This window comes from Capra hircus, chromosome 22 (genome assembly GCF_001704415.2).
Source record: "Capra hircus breed San Clemente chromosome 22, ASM170441v1, whole genome shotgun sequence".
Lineage (NCBI taxonomy): Eukaryota > Metazoa > Chordata > Mammalia > Artiodactyla > Bovidae > Capra > Capra hircus.
Genome location: NC_030829.1, coordinates 15,403,549 through 15,430,464, shown reverse-complemented (window position 1 = coordinate 15,430,464; position 26,916 = coordinate 15,403,549). Strand labels below are relative to the sequence as shown.

The 26,916-nt window shown below is 42.5% G+C and overlaps 1 protein-coding gene across 2 annotated transcripts in view; it reads right to left on the bottom strand.

Moving 5' to 3' along the window:
- ABHD5 (abhydrolase domain containing 5) overlaps positions 1-21,932 on the bottom strand; it is a 38,621-nt gene extending 16,689 nt beyond the window's left edge. Inside the window, exons 1-2 of one of the 2 annotated variants that reach the window (XM_018038326.1) lie at positions 21,799-21,932; positions 1,184-1,269 (exon numbers count right to left, since the gene is read on the bottom strand). In XM_018038326.1, the coding sequence (XP_017893815.1) occupies positions 1,184-1,269; positions 21,799-21,845 (133 nt within the window). In that variant the 5' untranslated portion in view covers positions 21,846-21,932. Of the gene's footprint in view, positions 1-618; positions 679-1,183; positions 1,270-21,798 lie in introns of those variants that run through there. The other variant, XM_018038328.1, reaches the window with a different exon arrangement.

The window sequence follows — 26,916 nt, the reverse complement described above, 5'->3', positions numbered from 1 at the left end:
AAAGGCTAACTGTCCCCTTCCAGGGATATATCCAGTTACGGTCACTTATTCCTGAATCATTCAAATTCACAACGAAATTCATTTGTGGCAGAGAGGATGAAAAACAGGTGTAAGTAACTGCACAAACATACACAATAATCACAGATGTACACCACTTAACCTCCTCCTCTAAACAAAACTGCACAGTAAACAACATTACTTGAAAGTATATCCGCAGATACGAAGGAATACTCTGAGAGTACACGTGTGGGTACACTTCAGCACTCACAAGAAACAACAAAAACGAAGAAGTTTCCATACTATGATGTCAACATCAAGAATCCTACAATCCTAGAACCAGGAAGAATTCTAAGGATCACCACACCCACTTCCTCTTACAGGCAAAAGCTAGGAGACAGAGAAGGGGCTTGCCCAAGATCCTGTAAGCCCCGGCTGCTCCTGGGCCTAGACCAGGTTACAGGGCTATCCTCCACTATCTATTCCAAAGACAAGGCTGCTCGTGCTGCAGCACCTGCAGGCTGCTCTCAAAGCACAGTCTGGGGACCTCTGGTGAGCTGGGGACCCTTTTGAGAGGCCTTCCCAGGTCAAAACTATTTTCGAAACAGTCTCAGACTTTACCTGTTTTTTCCACTTTCATTCTCAGATGGGTATACAGTGGAGCCTTCCAGAGAACACATGGTAAGTGATGACCAACAGTCTAAGTGCAGAAGCACATATAGGCATCCAGGGATCTTACCTTAAGCCAGACATTAAACAGAGCTGTAAACTTGTAAACAATGTTACTTGTCTCCATACATTTGTTCAGAAAGTAGCTATTTTTAGAAAACTTATTTAAGCTGCGATGCATTTATTGCTAGGGTTTTTAAGTAAATTAGTAAGTTACCATAGTTTAAATTATACAGTTTTAATTTTTAATACAGTAACTACTGATAGCTATAACACTAAACAAACACCCTAGGGGTACTTCTTAATTGAAGAGTATAAAAGGACTTCAAGACCAGAAGGTTTGAGAACCCTTGCCTTCTTTCCACACTTACACAAACTGATGACATGAAAAAGGAAAAAAAGTTCTTTTGCCAACAACTAACACACAACAGAATCTTATCTTCAGTTTCAAGGCAATGCAATATATTGGACCTATTTTAGTAGACAGTTCAGTTCATTTATAAGAAGAAAACCTTACATTTTAAAATTTTCTCTTCAGCTTCTTTAAGGTGTGAGGTTGATGTAGGGCACCATGTGGGAAGCCAACCAGTTAGCCATCCTGACCTAGAGCATCAAAACAAAATACAAAGAGGTGAGTTCATGCTCTTCTCAACTCCCAACTGTTCCACAGGGAGAAGACAAGCAGAATAGAAAGTTCACTGTCTGTGTGATGAGGGAGCTGTCTGCAGGTGACAAATTCACCAAACAGGCACAAAGCATTGTGATAAAGAACTGAGACACAGACACCTTCAACCTGAAAGCCTCCATGTAGATCTCGAAGTCCATCTTACCTTCATGGACAGTCACACTCCACGCAGTCAAGTAGACTAAAAATGGACAGAACAAGAAAAGAGAAAAAAGGCACCCCCCTCCCCACCCCACTGCAAGACAGTTTCTCATCAGGGCGGAAGAACAAGAAGTCAAAGACCATGAGTCCGATCATTTCAATGGCAGGTTCACAGCAAATGTAAAACGCTTTCTATGAGGGCAGAGAGAAGAGAAATCTTATTAAAGAATGAGATTTAAAAAAAAAAAAAAGGCTTCAAATCTTATGGTTAAGAGTAGAACACATTCCTAAAACAAACGCAGAGGTTGGGCCCATGTTCAATCTACCACAGCATGACCGGGTCAAGTATTAAAAGCTTTGGATTCCAGCAAACAGCAAATGATGAGAATGTCCCAGGCATCTATCTGGCGGAAGACTGCTAGACAGAGAACAAGCAAGCAGGCCTTGGGCAAGAGGTGAGGAAAGGTACAGTGAGGCTCGTAGCAAACCCAACAGAGGGGGAGCCTTCAGGTCCTGACTCAGCAGCAGAACGCAGACACATCCTGGCATGACGCGGGACATCAGCGGCCACCTGACAGCTCCCAAGAGCTCAGCACTTGACCAGTATCGCTTAAAGTGTGACCCTTCTCATGAGAGAAAATGAATTCGAGAAGACGAAGCAGGTTCTGGAGGAGACGCAACAGCCAGAATGAAGGCTCAGGCACAGGGATGGAGACAAGAAGATGAGGAATAATGAAAAATTAAACCAGGTGAGGGTAAGAACTTACAACTAGAAGACTGAGTAAGTTCTGGAGATTGAATGCATGGCATAGTGATTACAGTCAACAATACTGTACTGTAGACTTCGTAACTAAGAGACTAGATATAAATGTTCTCACCACACACAAAAAAGAGAATTATGAGATATGGTAGAGCTGATAGCCAAGCTATGGTGGGAATCATGCTGCAATACATAAATGGATAAATCAACATGCTGTATATCTTGAACTTAACAATGCTACATGTTAATTATATCTCAATTTTAAAAATAAAAAAAGAAAAAAAAATCTAATGGAAGAAACAGGAGACCCAACAATTCTAATACATGATAGAATGAACTCACTCCATAGTTCCTTATTAAGCACACAATACTATTTACGGGAACTATTCTATTCACTTGGGGCGTTATCAGTTACCAAACAGAGCTAACAATGATTTATTCTCCCTAAAGGGATCAGGAAGTTGCTTTTGGACTGCATCTTCACAAATAGGGTATTTCTTTCTTTAAAAAAAAAAAATATTTTATTGAAGTATAGTGGACTTACAATGTTTCAGGTGCACAGCAAGGTAATTCAGTTATACAAATACACATATATTATTTTTGAATTTATTTTCCATCATAGGTTATTACAAGATATTGACTACAGTTCCCTATGTTATACAGTAAACCTTTGTTGCTTGTTGCATTTCTATTTTTTAATTAGAAATCTAACATTCTATTCATACAAAGTCAAACAAGTAAAATCAAAATGTCATAATTTTTCCAATTAAGCAAAAATTCATGTTTATAAAATATATATATCATACATATATATATATGTATACAAAAGCTTTTCTACTACACTTGACAAAGGCTTGAGAAAGAACATCTCCCCCCAGAAAAAGAGATGGAAAAACTGGAGAACATAAAACTAAATGAAATGGGAGCACTGAATATGAAATAGAAAAAATGAAACAAACTAGATAAAAGTAAAAGATCATCATATAGTCCAGTTGTTTTTAAACATGACTGCTCATTAGAAACATATCTGGAGCTCTGGAGCAAAAAAGCAATACCTGAGCATTTGTACTTTTCAAAAAATTTCAAGATAATTCTGATATGCATCTGGATTTTAAAAAGTGATGACAGGTTCTTCTATTAGATCCTAGTTTTGATGATACAGAGTTCTATTATTTTTCTGTTGATCAATCATGATACAATAATATTAAATGAGTAATACTCTAGTCATAGTTATGTAATCACAACAGTAAAAGATATTTATCAGTTTTCACAATCAACAGACAGAAAATAAAAGATAATTACAACTGCAAGCCATAATTGGAATATGATTAACAATATAAAATAATTACATACAACTTAGGGAGGGTCAAGCAGAGTGATGTGATGAGTGGAAGGGCATACATGCACATGTTTTCATCCACCCAGCCAGTCTATGTCTTTTGGTTGGTGCATTTAATCTATTTACATTTAAGGTATTTATTGATATGTATGATCCTAGTACCATTTTCTTAATTGTTTTGGGTTTACTTCCTGTAGATCTTTCCCTTCTACTGTTTCCTGCCTAGAGAAGTTCCTTTAGCATTTGTTGTAATGCTGGTTTGGTTGTGCTGAATTCTCTTAACTTTCGCTTGTCTGAAAAGCTTTTGATTTCTCCATCAAATCTGAAGGAGTCTTGCTGAGTAGAGTATTCTTGGTTGTAGGTTCTTCCCTTTCATCACTTTAAATCTATCATGCCATTCCCTTCTGGGTTGTAGAGTTTCTGCTGAGAAATCAGCTGATAGCCTGATGGGAATTCCCATGTATGTTATTTGCCATTTTTTTCCTTTTCAGTTTTAATATTTTATCTCTGTCTTTAAATTTTGTCAGTTTGATTACTGTGTGTCTCAGTGTGTTCCTCCTTGGGTTTATCCTTCCTGGGACTCTCTATGCTGCCAGAACTTGGTTGACTATTTCCTTTCCCATGTTTGGGATGTTTCCAGCTATTATCTCTTCAAATATTTTCTCAGGTCCTTTCTCTCTTCTTCTGGGACCCTGACAGTGTGAATGTTGGTGTGTTTAATGTTGTCCCAGAGGTCTCTTAGGCTGTCTTCATTTCTTTTCATTCTATTTTCTATATTCTCTTCTGTGGCAGTGATTTCCACCATTCTGTCCTCCAGGTCATTTATCCATTCTTCTGCCTGTTATTCTGCTATTGGTTCCTTCTAGTGTGTTCTTCATCTCTGTCTGCTTGTTCTTTAATTCTTCTAAGTCCTTGGTAAACATTTCTTGTATCTTCTCAATCTTTGCCTCCATTCTTTTCCCAAGATCTTGGATCTTCTTCACTATCATTATTCTGAATTCTTTTTCTGAAAGGTTACCTATCTCCACTTCATTTAGTTGTTTTTCTGGGGTTTTATCTTGTCCCTTCATCTGGGACATAACTTTCTGTAATACAGCTTTTGTTTTAGCCGCTGCGAAACTGTGCTTCCATCTGTCCTCTGATGGATGAGGCTAAGAGGCTTGTGTAAGCTTCCTGATGGGAAGGACTGGCACAGGAAAAACTGGGTCTTGCTCTGGCAGGCAGGACCTTGCTCAATAAAGCTTTAATCCAATTATCTGCTGATAGGTAGGGTTGCACTCCCTCCCTGGTAGTTGTTTGGCCTGGGGCCACCCAGCCCTGGGGTCTACAGACTCTATGGTAGGATTAATGGTGAACTCCAAGAGGGTTTAGCCAAGGGAGACCTTCCAGTGCCCCCATTCCTGCAGTGAGCCCCTGCCAACCCACGCCTCCACAGGAGGCCCTCCAACACTAGTTTTGGTTCAGTCTCCAGTGGGGTTACTGCTGCTCTCCTCTGGGTCTTCGTGTGTTCAAAATTTTGTTTGTACCCTCAAAGACTGGAGTCTCTGTTTTCCCTCAGAACTCTGGAAAGGCTATAATAGAATCCCGCTGGCCCACAAGGCCAGGTTCCCTGGGGATTCCCAGTCCCTTTGTCAGATCCCCAGGCTGGGAAGCCTCATGCAGGGTTCAGAACCTTCGCAACAGTGCGAGAACTTCATCAGCATTATTGTCCCCCAGTCTGTGCATCACCCACCTGGTGGGTTTGGGATTTTCATTTTATCGTGATTGCTCCCCTCCTATCGTCTTGCTGCGACTTCTTCTTTGTCTCTGGACGTGGGGTATCTTTCTTTCGGTGGCTTCCAGCATGCTCCTGTAGCTGGCTGTTCACCAGCTCGTTGTGAGTTTGGTGCTCTCACGGGAGGAGATGAGCACACAGGCTTCTACTCCACCATCCTGAACTGAAACCCGAGGCTAGTTCGAAAGCTGCGGTGGTGGTTCGGGCAGTCCCCACGCAGGAAAGGCATGAGCACACGCACACCGTGAAGCATGCCGTGCGCGGGGCGGGGTGGCAAGGGCACTGCTTCCAATGGCTGCTCTGACAAATCACCACATGCTTCAAGCCGCAGAAATTCAGGCTGTCACCGCGCTGCAGACGCGAAGCCTGAATTTAGTGTCACTGGGCTGAAACCTAGCTGCTGGCAAGGCCACCCTCCCGATGTAGGCTCTAAGGGAAAAACTCTTTCCTAGTCTCTTCACGGTTCTGGTGGCTGCTGGTATTCCTCACCCCAGAGCAACATCCCTCCAGTCACCAGTGCCCCTACTAGCTGCCTTCCCACTGCCGCATGTCTTCCGAAGCAGGAAGTATGTTCCAAGGTAGAGTAAACACACTCAATAAATAGTAGTTGATATTATCCTGACAACAATAGCTATGATTCACTAACATTGATCAGGCATAAAATTAGAGTTTTTATATAAGGTTCAGAGGGAGTGCAAAGATAAACTGACAGAGAATTGTCATTTTACGTAAACTGCTTGTCTCAAAGGTAAGGCTACTTCTAGTTGACCTGCACTGGGAACTGCAGCCTTTCTCCAGCCTTTCACTTGAAGCTTTAATGCTATTTTTGGCATTTCTTATTCTCTGTCCTCTAGACATATAACATTCCCTATCTTCTTGCTTCCTGGACCTGAATATCCTTGGAATATACCTCTCCCCTTCTTCCCATGATTTATTAGACTCTTATCAACCTCAGATTAGATTCCATTTCTCCCACATACCCAAAGACGATCAGATCAAGGTGGCAGGATGGATTCCTGTAATCAAGCTCTATTTTCTTAATTCTCAAGTTGTGTCCTCAAGCTCACATTTACTCATCAGTATCCTCACCTAACTGAAAGATCCCTGAAGGTAAAGACTCACTGCGTGGTCAGTTTCTATCCCAATACCTAACATATTAATATACATTCATGATATGAAGTCTTTTGCTTCACCTTGGAGTGTACTGGTTGCAATGAATTAGAAGTGGATGACTATAAAGCTCTCCATCTTAATATATAATTGGATTACATAGATGTATGCATGTATGTCAAAATGCAGCAAATGAACACATAAAAACTTAAGCATTTCATCATAATAAAATTTTACACCAAAAAAAAAAAAGGTAAACAGTCTGAATTTGATAATTGCTTACAAAGAAGGGATAATAGAGGATTCCTAGGTTTCTGTCTGAGATGCTACCAATAACAATCGAGAATACATGAATAAGAATAGCTGTGAGGGACTTCCGTAGTGATCCAGTGGTTAAGACTTCACCTTCTAATGCCAGGGGTGTGGGTTCAATCCCTGGTTGGGGAGCTCAGACCCCATATGCCCTGTGGCTAAAAAAATGAGAACATAAAACAGAAGCAATAATGTGACAAATTCAATAAAGACTTTCTTAATGGTTCACAACAACAACAAAAATCTTTAAAAAAGAAAAGAATAGCATTGAATAGAAAAACATGCTAAGTTCTGAACAGGTTGATACAGTACCTACCACATTTTTCTAGGGTTTGTAGGCTCATCCTACTGCATTTCCCTTCCCTATAAAATTTCTCTAGGCATTATGTATAACAGGTGCTCAATAAATAATGTTTGCTGAATGATTAAGTCACTCACAATCCAACATACTCTCAGTTCAGGCTACACCCATTTCACAGATGCGAACACTGAAGTTCAGAAGTGTCAAGCAAAAAGCCCAAGAGTATACCGCTAGTAAGTTCAGTTCAGTTCAATCGCACAGTCGTGTCCGACTCTTTGCTATCCTATGAACCGCAGCATGCCAGGCCTCCCTGTCCATCACCAACTCCCAGAGTCTACCCAAACCCATGTCCATTGAGTTGGTGATGCCATCTGTAAGTAAATGACATAAATAGAGGTGTGACTTGAACTGAGTGACTTCAAAACTCTTTTTTCTCAGGCGACCACCTTCCTTAAAACGTCTGAAGAGTTGTCATTACCTACAGAACAAAGTCATATTCCTCAGACCCACACAGAAAATACTTCACATTCCATCCACAGATTAACCTCTCCCCATCTTAAGTCTTTTCACACTGTACTTTTTCAGTACCTCATAACTCCCCAAATTCCACAATATTTTATGCCTCTGTGGCTCTCCCTCGGTCCAGAATGCCTTGTCTTTTCTGAGATACTTACTGTCCCTGATCCTGATGCCAAGAATCATTAGTCACTCCTCTGACCCTTGTCACAGACACAGTTAGTAGTATTGCTCTGGTTACTCATTTACGATATTTATCTGCTCTATTGCACTCTGAGCACAACGAATGCTAAACCCACGTTTAATATCATTCTTATATTGCCAGTGCCAGAAACACTAACTGGCTGATGGCCGTGTGAGTGCTTCCTAACTGTGTGTGTGAAATGAAGGCCTTGGTCATAAGAAATAAAAGACGCGGATGAAGGAAGGCAAACGAGGATCGTTTCTATAGGCAGAGAGCACCTCCAGTACCACCGGTTCCCGTCAGAAGATAGGACGTGGGCAAGTTACAGGTCTGAACCTCCCAAAACAAAACCAAAAACAAACAAACATCAGTGCAAAAAGGTCAATCAAGAAAAGGGTAATCAACAGAATGAACAATTTAGGAAGGTGATCAGAAGCATGGTACTTCACACTTTTTTCTTCACATACATAAAATTTTCCTTTTTATCTGCTAGTCAAATTTCTTCTTGTCTTTTTATCTTTAGATACAAAGACTTCAGAGTAAGTTTTGTAACTATGTATTTACGTATGCATATGAACACACATACACACAGAGGATTACAGAACAGGACTATAAGCAGGAGTGGGCTCCCCAGGTGGCTCAGGGGGTAAAGAATCCACCTGCCAGTCCAGGAGATGCAAGAGACTCAGGTTCGATCCCTGGTTCAGGAAGATCCCCTGGAGCAGGAAATGGCAACCCATTCCAGTATCCTCCCCTGAGAAATCCCATGGACAAAGGAGTCTAGCGGGCTACAGTCCATGGGGCCACAAAAGAGTCAGACATGACTGCATGACTGAAAAACAACATAAGCAAATGTACTTGGTCAGGTTTTCATGGCAGGTGGGTTATCCTGTGGAGACAATATGTGAAAAGAAGAATGCTAGGGTTCCAGTTCTAGATGGAAGATCCTGTTCTCATCTCCTCCATGCACACACTGAATCCACAGCTATAGATGGAACAATCTCCTCTGACAATAACCTAAACGCTGGCTGAGCAAGCCCTCCATAAAAGGGGCAAACCAGAGAGAAACCACTTCGAAGCAGGTGGGAAAGGCTGAGACACAATCTCACCGTAAACGCTACTATATAGCGCAGCTACCCACAATCAGGAGGTAACGCAAAACCCAGAGCTTCTCCCTGAGGAGCAAACAGCTCATAACCCACATAGGGCTCCCTCACCTTGAAGACTGGCACCTGAAAGATGAGCCCCCAAAATGTGTGGTTTTAAGGCTCAAGGCCAGGACACACGTGGGGTGTGGCACACCGAGGAATGGTTCTCAAAGGGCTTGCGTGTAGCCTCACGGGCACCAGGGCCCAGAAGCAGCCCTCTGAACGCGACCCGGGTTCACGTGAGAGACTCACTTCCTAGTCTTAAAGTGACGGCAGAAGGGGCAGGGGCCTGCTGGGATGCTCCCCAGGGACGGAGACTGGTGGACATCATCTTCCTGCTCTCTGCCATCTTCTGTTTGCTGACCCAATTTTTAGGTTTGCTATCCGTAGTCAAGGCTATGGTTTTTCCAGTGGTCATGTATGGATGTGAGAGTTGGACTGTGAAGAAAGCTGAGCACCGAAGAATTAATGCTTTAGAACTGTGGTGTTGGAGAAGACTCTTGAGAGTTCCTTGGACTGCAAGGAGATCCAACCAGTCCATCCTAAAGGAGATCAGTCCTGGGTGTTCACTGGAAGGACTGAAGCTGAAGCTGAAACTCCAATACTTTGGCCACCTCATGCGAAGAACTGACTCATTGGAAAAGACCCTGATGCTGGGAGGGATTGGGGGCAGAAGGAGAAGCGGACGACCGAGGATGAGATGGCTGGATGGCATCACCGACTCGATGGACATGAGTTTGGGTAAACTGCAGGAGTAGGTGATAGACAGGGAGGCCTGGCATGCTGTGATTCATGGGGTCACAAAGAGTCGGACACGACTGAGCGACTGAACTGAACTGATCCAGAGGACACCTCTTCCTTCCCCCGGCTCTGGCAGTCAGAGGGGCTTATGTTCCTGGGTGCCATGGGGCTGTAACAATCACAGAGACATTTCTTGAAGACTACCACCCCCAGGACACCACACAGATGAAACACATCCCTTGTCTCTTTCAGAAGAGGCCTGTTCACTTGTCCAGGAGTTTTGGCCTTAGAAGCAGGTTTCTGGTGTGGCACACACGCGCAACTACAGAGGTGCGTTCATGGAACACAGGCTGGGGGATGCCTTTCTACACTCACCCTCTGCCTTGCTATAGCTCACCAGCATCTTCCAGAAGGGAGCTCGTCCAATCCTCCAGAGCCCTGATTTGTGTGACTGCTGCCCATGGGACACCTCCAGATCCGGGGACCAGTGGGGAGGCTTAGGACTGTGGTCCCATAGCACTTAACTCTATTTCAGTAGGGTTTTTTTTCCCCTCAGGTTTTATCATGTTTTTTCGTTTGAAACATATTCCTTTGTTTCCTCATTTTGCTTGATTCTCTGTGTTGGTTTCTATGCATTAGATTAAAAACAATCACTTCTCCCAATGGTAAAGAGTTGGTTGTAGGAGATGAATCTTATTGTTCAGCCCTGCCCTAGCTCCTGGTTGTCTTTCAATCCTTTGTGATTGTCCAAGAAGCTAATTTATTTTTACTAGTTCCCAGTAGTTGAGGGTGTGCCAACCCAGCGTCCCAAAGAGGAGGATCTCAGTCAGCACCTAGATTTAGGCTGGTTGGAAGCCAAACACTCAGGTATCAGTTTTTAAAAAACATAACAAAACCAAAAATAAACAAGTGCAACTACATTAAAGTAAAAAGCTTCTGTGCAGCAAAGGAAACCCTCAACAAAACGAAAAGGCAACCTACAAAATGGGAGAAAACATCTGAAAATCATAAATTTGATAAGAGGTTAATATCCAAAATAAATAAAGAACTCATGCAACTCAAGAGCAAAAAAAAAAAAAAAGTCCAGTTAAAAAACGGGCAGAGGATCTGAATACACTTTTTGCCAAAGAAAACATACAGATGGCAAACAGACAGATGAAAAGATGCTCAGATCACTAACACTGGAAAAATGTAAATCAAAACCATAATGAAATATCCTCTCACACTTGTTAGAATGGCTATCATCAAAAAGGTAAGAAAGAAAAAATATTAGAGATAATATGGAGAAAAGGGAACCCTTGCACACTGTTGGTGGAAAACAGTATGAAGTTTCCTCAAAAAATAAAACTACCCTAGGATCCAGCAGTTCCACTTCTGGGTATTTATCTGAAGACAAAAAAAGTAACTTGAAAAGATATATGCACCCCAGTGTTCACAGAAGCATTATCTACAATACAATGGCCAAGATATGGAAAAAAACCTAAGCGTTCATCAACAAACTGATAGAGAAAGAGTGTACGTTACACAAAACATATGCATAATGGAATATTATTCAGCCATAAAAAAGAATGAAATATTAACATTTGTATAATATGGGTGAACCTAGGGGTATCATGCTACATGAAATTAAGTCAGACAGAGAAAGACAAATTCATATGATCCCACTTACATGTGGAATCTTTCAAAACAACTGTAACAACAATAAGCTCAGAGGTAAACGGGTGGTTGACAGAGGAGGAGAGTGGGAAAAATGGGTGAAGGGGGTAAAGTATAAATAAGCTATACAATGAGTAAGTCATGGGGATGCAATGCAGAGCATGGCAGCTACAGTTACTGATACTGTACTGCATATTTGAAAGCTAAGAGAGCAAATCTAAAAAAGTTGTCATCACAAGAAAAAAATTCTGTAACTTTGCATGGTTAACTAGACTGACTGTGATAATCATTTCGCAATATATAAAAATACCAAATCATTATGTTATACCCCTGAAACAAATACAAAGATATATGTCAATTATGACTCAGTAATTAAAAAAAGGATAGAACAGAAGATCCATAACAGCCTATATTAAAATGAGGCTCCAATCTAACATTCTCTGCAACCCGTTTCAAATCTTCTGAATTAACAGGAGGCAAGACCCTCTAGGCATCTCTGACAAATGCTACCTATAACTTATTATCAAGGTATCAAGATAACAGAAAGCATTACTACTATCAGATTATTTGCAAATATGCAAACTATTGACAAATTATAAAGGAAAAACAACTCAAGTCTTCAGCAATGAAATTTTCAATTTATTCAACTGCCTGCTAAGCTGCAACTAAAACTACTGTTTTTTAGTTGCAGCTTAACAAGCAACTAAAAGAATCTCATGCTCTTCAGAGCTTAAAATTAAAAAAATAAGTTCTTGACAAGATGGTCATCAACATCTATGTCTGGCCACAAGTACATGAATTAGTACCAATAGGAAGTTACTCACAACTCAATTTCATTAATTTTTTTCAGCAAATATTCCTCAATAACAGCACAGTTCTTGGCCAAAGAGAATCAGGCCAGTGGTGTCTCAGATGGTAAAGCGTCTGCCTACAATGTGGGAGACCTGGGTTTGATCCCTGGGTCAGAAGTTCCCGGGAGAAGGAAATGGCAACCCACTCCATACTCTTGCCTAGAAAATCCCATGGACGGAAGACCCTGGTGTCCATGGGATCACAAAGAGTCAGACACGACTGAGTGACTTCACTTTCTTTCTTTCTACAACAAAAACAACAAATACAAGTAAAATGAACTATATCTACTATTGTTCCCCCTCACATCATAGACACATTGGGGCAGAGGAAACACAAATGCAATCTTTGTTTCAGTATTCAAATTATATATAAAAAATTTCAGTTTCTTTATGCCTACTATGCACAAGGCACTAGAATTTAAAATGCGACGCGGCAGCCGTTAATACAGGAATCATGCCTACCTTCACCTATTCATCACTCATCGCAAAACCAATTTTTAAGGGATAGGATTGTCTTGTCTCTGCATTTTGCTTCCCAGTGATTGCCTTAACTCAGAGAGAAGGGGCAAAATAATGTTTTTATGTTTGCAAGGCTTTTTATTGGATTACATTAAAAACAAGGGCTCTTCAACCACAAGAGGGGCCAATAATAACTCTCTAGGTTTTTTACAGCAGCTTTTTCAAGTAGATAATTTTTTTTAAGTGTAGTTTTTCTAAAGTATATTTAAACTGAAAAATATATGTTTAACAAAATACATTAAAAGTTCATCTTCACTATTAACGGAACTGTAAAGACACCTCTCTTCCCTTGGGCCTCGTGTTTCTGTCTCATCAGTTTTTGCCTTAACTAGAAGACAATGTTTTATATAAATTGCCTTAATTTTTTTCTTATTCTACAGGATTGTTAGTGCATATAGGCTCAAAAGCACATTTTTAAAGAGTGACAGCAAGGTCAACCTTTTCCTCCCTTCAGTTTATAAGCTTTTGCTCATGAGTTCCCACACCTTAGCTGGCAACCTCTATGATTCAACTCTTTAAAACGCCCATCCAACCTCACTTCCTGTCTTTGGGGTAAATTGACCTCATCTTCAAAGAAACCCTTTGCCTCTTCCACAAAATCTCCTATGCCATTCAGAGTTGTTTTTGCATTTCTCGGCTTACTGTGTGCACGACTGAGATTGGAACTAAGCACACAGTCTGAGGTTTGTCAGATGTCCAGCCATACTTCTGAGGGCACAAAGTCCAAAAGAACAACTCAATTTACCACGGCCATGATACAGTGAACAAGATACAGGGCTGCCTCCTCAGAACTTTGGGAAATACACAGAAACGCAAAAATTAACTTCTCTAATAAGCAGATAAACAGTAAACACCATCATACTTTGCTGAGGCCCTGACTTCAGAAGAGATGAAAAGTGTCAGCTCTAATATAAAGATAAGACATTCACGATAGGGACTCTATCTATCTATGGCATCAGGAAGATTTTATCATACACTGACTTATCTATTGAGAACCAACCTCATTAGGAAGGCTGAGGACTCAAGCCCCAAAGCATCTAAACAAAATACTAAATAAACTTGCTCTGCAACCTGTAACATGTAAGCAATACTTTTAGTGAGCAGACTTCTGAGTAAGAAAAGCTTTAAAACACCATACCAAAGGTGGCAACTCTAAGGAAAGCCAATAAGATGTGCTCAGCATATGAACAGTTTGTTAACTCAAGAATTTGATTTTAAGTATCCCGAGTTCTAAAATAAAAACTGAAACTTTTCCCCTGAATTTTCTATGTACTCTTTCTCTCTCTCTCTTTTTAAAAAATAGCATTAACATTGTACTTGTATCCTAGGCTATCAACATTTAAATTTCCTAGTAATTCCTGTTTTCTTCTCTAAGGCATTTGACTATCCATAGTATTACTAAATCTGAATTGCACAAACTGTAAATATTGTGAAACAGTGAAAGAGGTTTCAAAGTATTCTGAAGAAAATATACAGAAGTCTGGTCAGTTTCCACATAGTTTTTGGCTACTTAAATAACATTTCTAATTAGGTTACAAGTAAAGAGAATTTCATTATATTACAGGTTTGTTTAAAATGGCCTATACTGACTGGTACTATCAAGAAAGAAAAACTTATGTTTATTACTGCTCTCTATAAGCTACTCTAAGCAAGTATTCTATCTACCTCATTTAGAGAAACTATGAGGTTTTCATTTTTATTATAAATATCCAAACTGATTAGAGTTATAAATATATGTATTCCTCTGAAATAATTCCTTAACCAGTGAATGACTGAAAACTTCCAGAGTGAAAATGATAACCCTTGGGCAAATGAAGACCTTTTTTTCCCTGGAAAATGACTTCTTACATCCTACCCAGGAAAAGAAGAAGAAAAAAAAAAAGAGTATGTCTCACACAAGTCATAATTTAAATGATTAACATGCCATTTTTTTTGTTGTTATTTTTATAGTTTTATTTTTGTGTACAGATTTGCTTAACAATCAGTCAATTTCTAAAAATATGGAACGCTTCACGAATTTGTGTCATCCTTTCGCAGGGGCCGTGCTAATCTTCTCTGTTATTATTCCAATTTTATTAGTATATGTGCTGCAGAAGCGAGCACTGAACATCTATTATAAATAATATAGACTTTAAGGACTCATTCAGAGGCACATTTTATTCTGAAATGTGTTAGTCAGTGTTGTTTTTACTAAGTGTACCACCCATGGGACTTTACAATCTCTTGTTAGGTTCTTTGTCACAGGAATGACATCTGCATTTGCTGGTCTGTAACTGGCATTTTGGAGAGAAGGTGAAACAGTGAAGCATGGTTCCCTGTTGGTTCATCCAAGGTCAAGGAGAAGAACCATATTCACAATTCTCTGATATAATTTACGTTTATGACTCTAACTGCTCAAACTCATCCTAGTCAAATTTAAACTTTGAATTTCTTATAACAGTATCTATTGATGTACTTTGATATTTTGGAATAAAAAAATTTAAATCAACTGCAAAATGAATAATCAAGTACTAGGATTTTTTATCCTAATGTTTGTGTCAGCATAAATTTAGAACAGTTGAAATGTTTAATTCTTAAAATGTTACTGAAACTTTCTATTTATAAAGCCCCTCTGGGCTCAACCAGACATTTGAGTAACACAAAAGCTCTATCTTCAATGATCTGACAAAACAAGGAAAGAAAAACGATACTACAGGACATGATGGAGGCGCCATGAAGAAAGTGCAGGAAAAGAAGGGAGTTCACCCTCTGTTTGGGGTCAGAGAAATCACCTTGAACCAAGTCATGGAAAAACGGGAGGTAAGCAAGGCACATGTGTAGGAAACAATGAAAGACACAGCTTGGCTTGAGCCCAGAGCACAGGAAGGAAATAAGACTCCAAAGTTAGCAGCCTCACCGCCTGCAAAGGGCTCGGAAGTCAGGCTGGGGACATATAATACCACCACACTGTGTGTGCGACTGACTGCATGAGTGCTCACAGTGTCTGACTCTTTGCCACCCCATGGACTGTAGCCCCCAGGCTCCTCTGTCCAAGGAATTCTCCAAGCAAGAATACTGGAGTGAGTTGCCATTTCCTTCTCCAGGGGATCTTCCTGATCCAGGAACCGAATCCGCATTTCCTACATCTTCTGCACTGGCAGGCGGATTCTTTACCACTGAGCCACCTGGGAAGCCCTCTACTGCGGGTGGCTGTGCTACATATTAGACTGTGCCTCTTGCGAGTGTAAAAGTAACTGACTTTCCATAAGTTATGTGGAAAGCATAGGCACAGAACATTGAGGCCCCCAGCTGACAATGAGGCTGGAAAGGTGATGCTGCACTTAGAGGCTACTGGACGTGGTAATAGATTCTGTGTTTGGATCAATGGAGGTGGGGGAGGGAGAGTGAAAAGACAGTACCACATTTCTTAATCTGGAGGACCAGAAGAACCAAAAACCTAAGTTCAATTCAGTTCAGTCGCTCAGTCATGTCCAACTCTTTGGGACCCCATGGACTGCAGCACACAAGGCCTCCCTGTCCATCACTAACTCCCGGAGTTTACACAAACTCATGTCCATTGAGTCAGTGATGCCATCCAACCATCTCATCCTCTGTCATCCCCTTCTCCTCCTGCCTTCAATCTTTCCCAGCATCAGGGTCTTTTCAAATGAGTCAGCTCTTCGCATCAGGTGGCCAAAGTATTAGAGTTTTAGCTTCAACATCAGTTCTTCCATTGAACACTCAGGACTGATCTCCTTTAGGATGGACTGGTCGGATCTCCTTGCAGTCCAAGGGACTCTTAAGAGTCTTCTCCAACACCACAGTTCAAAAGCATCAATTCTTTGGTGCTCAGCTTTCTTTATAGTCCAACTCTCACATCCATACATGACCACTGGAAAAACCACAGCTTTGACTAGATGGACCTGTGTTGGCAAAGTCATGTCTCTGCTTTTAATATGCTATCTAGGTTGGTCATAACTTTCCTTCCAAGGAGTAACCGTCTTTTAATTTCATGGCTGCAGTCACCATCTGTAGTGATTTTGGAGCCCCAGAAAATAAAGTCAGCCACTCTTTCCACTGTTTCCCCATCTATTTGCCATGAAGTGATGGGACCAGATGCCATGATCTTCGTTTTCTGAATGTTGAGCTTTAAGCCAATTTTTTCACTCTCCTCTTTCACTTTCATCAAGAGGCTCTTTAGTTCTTCTTCACTTTCTGCCATAAGGGTGGTGTCATCTGCCTATGTGAGGTTATTGATATTTCTCCCGGCAATCTTGATTACAGCTTGTGCTTCACCCAGCCTGACATTTTGCATGATGTACTCTGCATATAAGCTAAACAAGCAGTGTGACAATATACAACCTTTACGTACTCCTTTTCCTACTTGGAACCAATCTGTTGTTCCATGCCCAGTTCTAACTGTTGCTTCCTGACCTACATACAGATTTCTCAAGAGGCAGGTCAGGTAGACTGGTATTTCTATCTCTTGAAGAATTTTCCACAGTTTGTTGTGATTCACATAGTCAAAGGCTTTGGCAAAGTCAATAAAGCAGAAATGGATGTTTTTCTGGAACTCTTGCTTTTTCCATGATCCAAAGGATGTTGGCAATTTGATCTCTGGTCCCTCTGCCTTTTCTAAATCCAGCTTGAACATCTGGAATTTCACAGTTCACGTATTGCTGAAGCCTGGCTTGGAGAATTTTGAGCATTACTTTGCTAGTGTGTGAGATGAGTGCAATTGTGCAGTAGTTTGAACATTCTTTGGCATTGCCTTTCTTTGGGATTGGAATGAAAACTGACCTTTTCCAGTCCTGTGGCCACTGCTGAGTTTTCCAAATATGCTGGCATACTGAGTGCAGCACTTTCACAGCATTATCTTTTAGGATCTGAAATAGCTCAACTGGAATTCCATCACCCCCACTAGTTTTGTTCATAGTGATGCTTCCTAAGGTCCACCTGACTTCACATTCCAGGATGTCGCTCTAGGTGAGTGATCACACCATCATGATTATCTGGGTAATACCTAAGTACCTAAATACCCTAACAAAAACAGGAAGTTGAGGAGGTGCACTGAGCTTTTTGTATGGTTTAGTTCAAGGGAAGGAGGTGCAAATGAGATCCTGGTTGGGACTTGTTACATTTGAGAAACCAGTTGCAAACATTTGATACACAATTAGAAACATCACTAGGATACTGAAGAAGGCTTCATCCTAAGGAGTTCTGAGCCCTCCCTACAGACAGGATAGCTCAAGCAGTTGTGAGTAAAAAACACAATGAAAACATAGATGGAGACAGAATCTCAGAGAGTGAATGGGGGTGAAAAACAAAATTAACTACTGGTCTCAGGTAAGACAAAAAGCAAAATGTCATAAGAGCTAGAATGTCTGATAAAAGTCTCCAAAGAGAGTAGCTATCTTTAGTGTCAAAGACTAAAAAGGACCCAAGAAAGGTAAGTATTAAGAAAAATAGAAGTCCACTGGAATGTGACACTGAGGAGTTCTGTGATTTTTAATAAGTCAAGAGGTAAGGATTTGGAAAGGGGAGATGACAACAGAGAGGGGTCACTGATCTGAGAAGTCTTTTAAAAGATAGGAGAGTGGATTTCTCTATCTTATCTCCAAGGCAAAAAACCACAATCAAACTCTAATGAAAATCCAGTAGGGTAAACCCACTGGAGAGGAAGGGGGGAAAATCCCCTATTTATACTATTTGATGATTTCCATCATGTAAGTACAACCACCATGACTGATTTCAAGTTGCCAACTGCTGGCAAAATTCCTGAAATTTTAGCAATAACTCTAGACCACCACTGCAAATTGGCTAGTCTATGGTCTACTCTGCAACCAAGCAATTCCATGACAGCTTTCCTCTAAACCCAACTGATAATTAAACATTCTCCGGGACAAACCTTGCAGTAATTAACAGAAGTCTACCTAACTCTTGTTACATATTGCTTTCTCAACAGTACTGCAACTGAAAAGGATTAGATGTTGAAAACCAAATGGCTCCAAGGCATGCCCGTCTACACTAGGAATGAAAGGCTAAGAATCATATGATCCAAAAAGCCTTTGTGGCTTCTCAGCGTGGCTCAGTGGTAAAGAATCCATCTGCAAACCAGGATATGTGGGTTTGATCCCTGAGTCCGGAAGACCCCCTGGAGAAGGAAATGGCAACTCACTCTAGTATTCTTGCCTGGGAAATCCCATGGACAGAGGAGCCTGGGGGGGAGGGGGGGCGGGCTACAGTTAAAAGGATTGCAAAGAGTTGGACATGATTTAGCAAGTGAAGAACAAAGAGCCTTCAAATGACGGTTGACCGTTTTATAATTGTTTCCTTTGTTAATACCATTGCCCCATCTAAACCTGAAACATCTTAAAAATAAGGAACTGGATTCAAAGACTTCAGTTTTCTCACAATCCACTTTGCTCTTGGGACAGCTGACTGCTGATTAACCAACAACAAAAAAATTAAAAAGTGAGCTCTGTATCAATGCAGGACTAAATAACAAAGTATCAGTGAAGCAAAGGAAATAAGAACTAAACATCCTAGTAAGCCCAATCTCAGTGAGAAGCAAGCAGAGATGGGGGAAAGCTCCTTAGACTAAATCCAGATAGCAAGGGAGTTCCAATCTACTCCCACTACTCACTGGTGGAGTGCCAGCTGCAGTCCCAGCTGCAGTCCCAGCTGCAGTTGCACCCGAAAAATGGGTACAGTAATACCTAGCACATAGTCTACACCTTAAGGTTTAATATGAATACATTAGGGAGCATCCAGTATAAGCAGGTACTTGCTTAATAGAATTCACAAGGTCACACCAGCTTATATACTGGATACTGCTCAAGTGTATCATCAAGAGCACCAAAGAGGCCCACCTCTAACAAGGGCCTATGACTGGTCAACTGCTAAGGATAGTTTATAGTCTATCTACAGGGACCTCCTGCTGTCAACCAAAACCGCAAATTCCTTTCCTGGGTGTGCCCTGGACTTGCAAGCCTCCCAACAACATGGCAGCGAAAGAGATCCCATAAAAGTAGTCTCAGAGCCAAAAATGTTGTGACGAACTAGATGGTGATAAGCTAACAGGTTCCTACTTGTGATGACATGACATTAGGCATCTTACCTCAACAAGTAAGTTCATCAACAAACCAAAACAACAGACTTGTGAAGTGAATGACTCACAAAAACAAAGTCAAGGGAAGAACCTAGTTTCTAGGATTTCACAACTTTTCCCTTCTGTCATCTTTCCAAACACCCCATCTATCATGGGACTTTATATTACCCTCTGTCATTTAGGTTATGTTTCATAACGCAAATTTCTCCCAGCATCTGAAGTAGAACTGTTGTCAAAATATTAAACACATAGGGGGATTAGCATATAAGTTTATTTACTTTCCAATCTGAATGACTGGCCTTGAGAAATAAGACAATAACGTTCATAGCAATGTAATTTTTCCACGAATTAACTGCTCTTCATCTACTGCCAAGTACATGAAACTACAGATAGAAAACAATAAAATAAACAATATTTTTGTATATCAAAAAGTTTCCCATTAGAACCCTCCTAACTGTTGATGGGAATGTAAACTGGTGCAGCCACTATGAAAACTGCATGGAGGTTCCTTAAAAAGAACATATGATCCAGCAATCCCACTCCTGGGGATATATTTAGAAAAGATGAAAACTCTAATTTCAAAAGATGTATGCACCCCAATATTCACAGTAGCACTATTTATAAGTCCTAGAAGACAGGAAAGTAACCTAAATGTCCATCAACAGATGAATGAATAAAGAAAATGTGATGTATATATATACACACATACACACAAGGGAACACTGACCTTAAAAAAAGAATGAAAAATCGTCGTTTGCAGCAACATGGATGGACCTAGAGATTACCATACTAACGGAACAAAATCAGAGAAAGACAGGTATCACAGGATATCCCTTACATGTGGAATAAAAAAAAATGATAAAAATGAACTTATTTACAAAACAGAAACAGACTCAAATATAGAATACGAATTTATGAATTCCAAAAGCGAAAGGGGGAGGGATAAATTAGGAGTTTAGGATTAACAGATACACACCACTATAAATATAACAGATAAACAAGAACCTACTGTATGGCACAGGGAACTATTTTCAATACCCTGTAATGACCTACAATGGAAAAGAATCTGAAAAGAATATATTTTTTTTTCCTGCACTGAATCACTTTAATGTACACCTGAACACAATATAGCAAATCACTTGTACTCTAATAACTAAATTTTTTTAAAAAAGCTTCCCACTAGACATCTTTCTCCCCCTTTCATTAAAGTTTCTACATATGTGTCTTCTGAAAACCAAACACACACATTTCTTCAGTAACACCAGAACATTTGGAAGCAAAGGAAGATCTCTGTTTGAGAGATCATTGAGTGAACTTGTTATCCATATCGTGTTAACTTTCTTTCTGTAAACTATCGGGTAAATTACACATTTTCTGAAAACTCCACCAGCCCCTTTCCCCCACTCTGCGTTCCGCCTCCCCCCGACAGCCCCTTCCGACCCGCGGCTTCTGGGGTGAACCTGGACTCTCGGTCCACCACTGCTCCGAGGAAGCGCCGCCCCTTCCTCAGGCTCCGGAGACACCCGGCCGGACAGCACTTTCGCCCTCACTCCCGGCTGCACGGAGCGCAGCGCTTAACTGAGGTCGGAAGCCGTGCTCGGAAGCGGACAGAGTGACTCGGCCGTTTCCCGTGACTCGAGTCAAGTGCAGCGACGCCGCTCAGCGCCCGTGGGTCCAGCTGGGGCAGGGCTGGGGTCCGCAGCCGTCTCTGCCGCAAAACTGCCCTCAGCAGGGCTGGGTGCCCAGCCACTCCCGCGGCCGCCCGGCGGAGCCGCTCACACGACCCCGCGGGACCCGTCGGCGTGGGGGTCAAGCGGCCTCCTGGCGCAGCCGGGGTCACATTCAGACCCCAAGGGCGCCCGCTGAGGGCAGAGCGGGGCCAGAAGCTTCTCTTCCGCGCGCCGAGCGGATTCGCGCCGGGGCGGGACAACCGAACGACCGGGCAGGTTAGAGCCCTTAGCACTGCCCGCGCGCCCGAGCCAGACGCAGCTCCCGCTGCACTGACCTCTCGCTCGGGTCGGCCGAGTCCACCTCCTCCTCCTCTGCCGCCATGGCTGCCGCGCCACTGTCAGACACTGCCTCCTAGCCGGCTGACAGGCCGACTGGGACACTCGGGGCCGCGGCCGCCTTAAGGCCGCCGCCCGCGCATGCGTCGCCTGCCCACTCGCAGAACAGGATGGCGCGGCAGTGCGCGTGCGCCTACCGGGCCATGCCGCCCCACCCGCCAGCCACGCCAGCGTCATCCTGTCTGACGCGCTCTGCTCTGAGCGCTAGGCGGGACCATCCACCTGCAGGAAACCGGCGAGACTCGTCCAGCAGGGTTAGGCGGTAACCAGCTTCAATAATGACCGTATTAATGCATCATCCGCTGATATTGAGTGTCAGGTGCTGGGCACTGGACTAGTACCTAGCAGTACCTTGGGGACTGAGGCGCGACTTGCTCAGAAAGAGCCCGGCTAGCATTCAGTAAATGTTGCATTCTCGAATGGAAATGCTTTGGTGGAGGAGCTGAGTGGCCTTCGGCCAGCCCTTCCCCGCAGATGGGTGGCCAGAGGGAGAGGACACTGACCTTTTAGTCACTCAGTATTCACTGATAATGCGGGACACTACACCAGACCCTGGAGTTACAGCAGTGACCAATACCAGCAGCCACTGTCCATCCCCGCTCTCTGTACACAAGGGAGGGGTGAGAAGAGTCAGCGTTTAGATACCTAAAGGTTCTTGAGGGGACATCACTAATGTAAATATCAAAATTTCTTGACCTGTTTTCAAGTCTTTTAGCTATCAGATACTGCCTGCATTTGTATTGCTATCGCTGCCTACCGTTCATTCTTTCCTATTTACCAGTGGCCCACTATGTGCCCACTCTATGCTTTGTTGTTCAGTCACTCAGTGGTGTCTCAGCCTTTGGGACCCCATGGACTGCAGCACTCCAGGCTTCCCTGTCCTTAGCTATCTCCCGGAGTTTGCTCAGACTCATGTCCATTGAGTCCATGATGCCATCCAACCACTCTCTTCTAGGCACTAAGAAACAATGGATTGAAATAAGACTCCCGCTTTATGGAACCTACTCTAATATAGTGGGCTTCCCAGGTGGCCGTAGTGGTAAAGAACCCACCTGCCAATGCAGGAGACCCAGGAGACACAGGTTTGATCCCTGGGTCAGGAGGCTCCTCTGGTGGAGGAGATGCCAACCACCCCACTATTCTTGCATGGAGAATCCCATGGTCAGGGGGGCCTGGCAGGCTACAGTCCATAGGATGACAAAGAGCTGGACCTGACTGAAGCAACTTAGCATGCATTGTGCACACACTGTAATACAGTACCCTTTATTTTAGATGCAGTTCCTCACTTTCCTTCCCTGATTCTACTCTCTCTCTCTCTGTAGCCTCTTTCTTTCTCCTCTGAGCCCCCCAACCCAGAGAGTGTCTGGCACTCATCTGGTACTCAGATTCTCAGCCTTGTCTAGTTGTTGTGGCTTTTTAGTGGACATTATTGAATATACTTCCAACTACACTGGGAGTTCCTTGAGGATAGGGATGGTGTCCTCTGTGATGGAGGGGAGAAAAAGCAACTTACTGTCTTTTCAGTTCAGTTCAGTTCAGTTGCTCAGTCATGTCCGACTCTTTGTGACCCCATGAATTGCAGCACACCAGGCCTCCCTGTCCATCACCAACTCCCGGAATTCACTCAAACTCACGTCCATTGAGTTGGTGATGCCATCCAGCCATCTCATCCTCTCTCGTCCCTTTCTCCTCCTGCCCCCAATCCCTCCCAGCATCAGAGTCTTTTCAAATGAGTCAACTCTTTGCATGAGGTGGCCAAAGTATTGGAGTTTCAGCTTTAGCATCATTCCTTCCAAAGAACACCCAGGACCAATCTCCTTTAGAGTGTACTATCTTTTGGGGCATATCAATAACTGATAAGTATTTTTATTATGTCTGATCCAATTCATAACTATATTAGGGAAGAGAAGAACATATAAAAGCCCTGTCCCAGGAATTCAGCGTGTTACTAGAGACTTGCAGTGTGTTTGCAAAAACTGACTCTCTAACATCTCCATCTATCAGACCATATCTATACTGAGGACATCTCTTTCTGTAAGGGCCAGACTGGTTATTGAGGACTCTACTGCATGGAGTACAGTCCCAGTCCTGTGGTACTGAGTTCAATATCAAAACCTAAAAATATGAAAGCAAGTCCTGCAGCACCTTCAGAAAGTTGAACTGGCGAGTATGCACCCATAAGACTTTATGGACCTGAAGCCCGCTCTCATAGATGCCTATGGCTGCTGCACAGTAAAAAAAAATTAAATCACCATTGATCCAATACTTAAATCTATTCATCAACTGATACAGCAGTGCATAGAGCTGTGGGATTTCGTGATCTTTCCCCACTCTGGGGGTAGCTCCACCCAGGCTTCACCTTGCTCCTGCTGGTGATGGAGCAATCCGTGACCATGGCAACACATATAAGCTGGAATTAGCCATCTACCTGGCCTCTGGGTGCTGCTTGCAGTGGAGGAACCCTGCTGCTCCATTTTTAATTCGACACCACCCCAGAGTTCCTGGACTATGTCTTCTTGGGAGACACAAAATCTGTTGATGTATCTATAGCTGGACAGTCCTTCCTACACCAACCTCAGTCACTGCTTGGGCCAGAACTTCTCCATCATTGCCTCCCTGTACTTTGGTGGTGATCTGAGAGCATACCCCACAAGAGTTCCAGGCCAACCTGTTGCCCTATTTCCAAATCCACTTCTTTCTGGTGACCTTCTCACCAGTTACTTTGACTAAGCAGATATTATGTTGGGAGAGCCCTTCATAGATCATAGCCTTGTCACGGCGAAGGAGCTTCCGTAACTCAATGAGACTATAAGCCATGTCATGCAGGGCCACTGAAGATGAACAAGTCACAGTGAAGAGTTCTGATGAAACGTGGTCCACTGGAGGAGGGAATAGCAAACCATTCCAGTTTTCTTTCCACAAGAACCCCATGAACAGTATGAAAAAGCAAAAAGATACGACACCAGAACATGAGCACCCCCCACCTCAGGTCAGAAGGTTCCAGTATGCTACTGAGGAAGAGCAATGGGCAATTACTAATAGCTCCAGAAAGAATGAGGAGTCTGGGCCAAAAAGGGAATGATGCTCAGTTGTGGATATTTGTGGTGGTGAAAGTAAAGTCTGATGCTACAGGAAAAATATTGCATAGGAACCTGGAATGTTAGGTCCATGAATCTAGGTAAATTGGATGTGGTTAAGCTGGAGATGGAGAAGGCAATGGCACCCCACTCCAGTACTCTTGCCTGGAAAATCCCATGGTGGGAGGAGCCTGGTAGGCTGCAGTCCATGGCGTCGCTAAGAGTCGGACACGACTGAGCGCCTTCACTTTCACTTTTCACTTTCCACTTTCATGCATTGGAGAAGGCAATGGCAACCCACTCCAGTGTTCTTGCCTGGAGAATCCCAGGGACGGGGGAACCTGGTGGGCTGCCGTCTCTGGGGTCACACAGAGTCGGACACAACTGAAGCAGCTTAGCAGCAGTAGCAGCAAGCTGGAGATGGCAAGAGTGAACATCGACATTTTAGAAATCAGTGAACTAAAATGGACGAGAATATGCAAATTTAATTCAGATGACCGTTATGTCTACTGCTGTGGGGAAAAATCCCTTAGAAGAAATGGAGTAGCCCTCACAGTCAACAAGAGTCTGAAATGCAATACTTAGGTGCAATCTCAAAAACAACAGAATGACCTTGATTTGCTTCCAAGGCAAATCATTCAACATCACAGTAATCCAAGTCTATGCCACTAATGCTGAAGAAGCTGAAGTTGACCAGTTCTACGACGACTTACAAGACCTTCTAGAACTGACACCAAAAAAAAAAGATGTCCTTTTCATCTTAGAAGATTGGAATGCAAAAGTAGGAAGTGAGGAGATAGCTGGAGTAACAGGCAAATTTGGCCTTAGAGTACAAAATAAAGCGTGCAGAGGTTACCAGAGATTGGTCAAGAGAACATACTGGTCATAGCAAACACCCTCTTCCAACAACACTAGAGACAACTCCACACATGGACCTCACCAGATGGTCAATACCAAAATCAGATTGTTTATATTCTTTCCTACTGAAGATGAAGAAACCCTATAGAGTCAGCAAAAACAAGACCTGGAGCTGACGGTAGTTCAGATCATGAGCTCCTTATTGCAAAATTCAGACTTATATTGAAGAAAGTGGGGGAAAGTGCTCGGCCATTCAGAGATGACCTAAATCAAATCCCTTGTGATTATACAGTGAAAATGATGGATAGATTTAAGGGATTAGATCTGGCTTCCCTGGTAGCTCAGGAGCTTCCCTGGTAGCTGAGCTGGTAAAGAATCTGCCTGCAATGCAGGAGTCCCCAGTTTGATTCCTGGATTGGGAATATCTGCTAGAGAAGGGATAGGCTACCCACTCCAGTATCTGGGGCTTCCCTGGTGGTTCAGACGGTAAAGAATCTGCAATGCAGGAGACCTGGGTTCGATCCCTGAGTTGGGAAGATCCCCTGGAGAAGGGAATGGTTACCCACCCCAGTATTCTGGCCTGGAAAATTCCATGGACAGGAGGAGGAGCCAGGCAGGCTCCTAGGGGTCACAAAGAGTTGGACATGACTGAGCAACTTTCACACTTTCAGATCTGTTAGATAGAGTACCTGAAGAACTATAAATAGAGGTTTGTAACGTTGCACAGGAGGTGGTGACCAAAACCATCCCAAAGGAAAAAAAAAAAAAGGAAGACAGCAAAGTGCTTATCTGAGGAGGCTATACAAAGAGCTGAGAAAAGAAGAGAAGTGAAAGGCAAGGTAGAAAGGGAAAGATATACCTAACTGAATGCAGAGTTCCAAAAAATAGCAAGGAGGGATGAGAAAGCTTTCTTAAGTGAACAATGCAAAGAAAAATAGAGGAAAACAATATAATGGGGAAGACTAGAAATCCCTTCAAGAAAATTGAAGCTATTGAGGGAACATTTCATAAAAGGATGGGCACAATAAAGGCCAGAAATGGGAGGGACCTAACAGAAGCAGAAGAGATTTTAAAAAGGTCAGGAATATGCAGAAGAACTATACAAAAAAGTCTTAATAACCT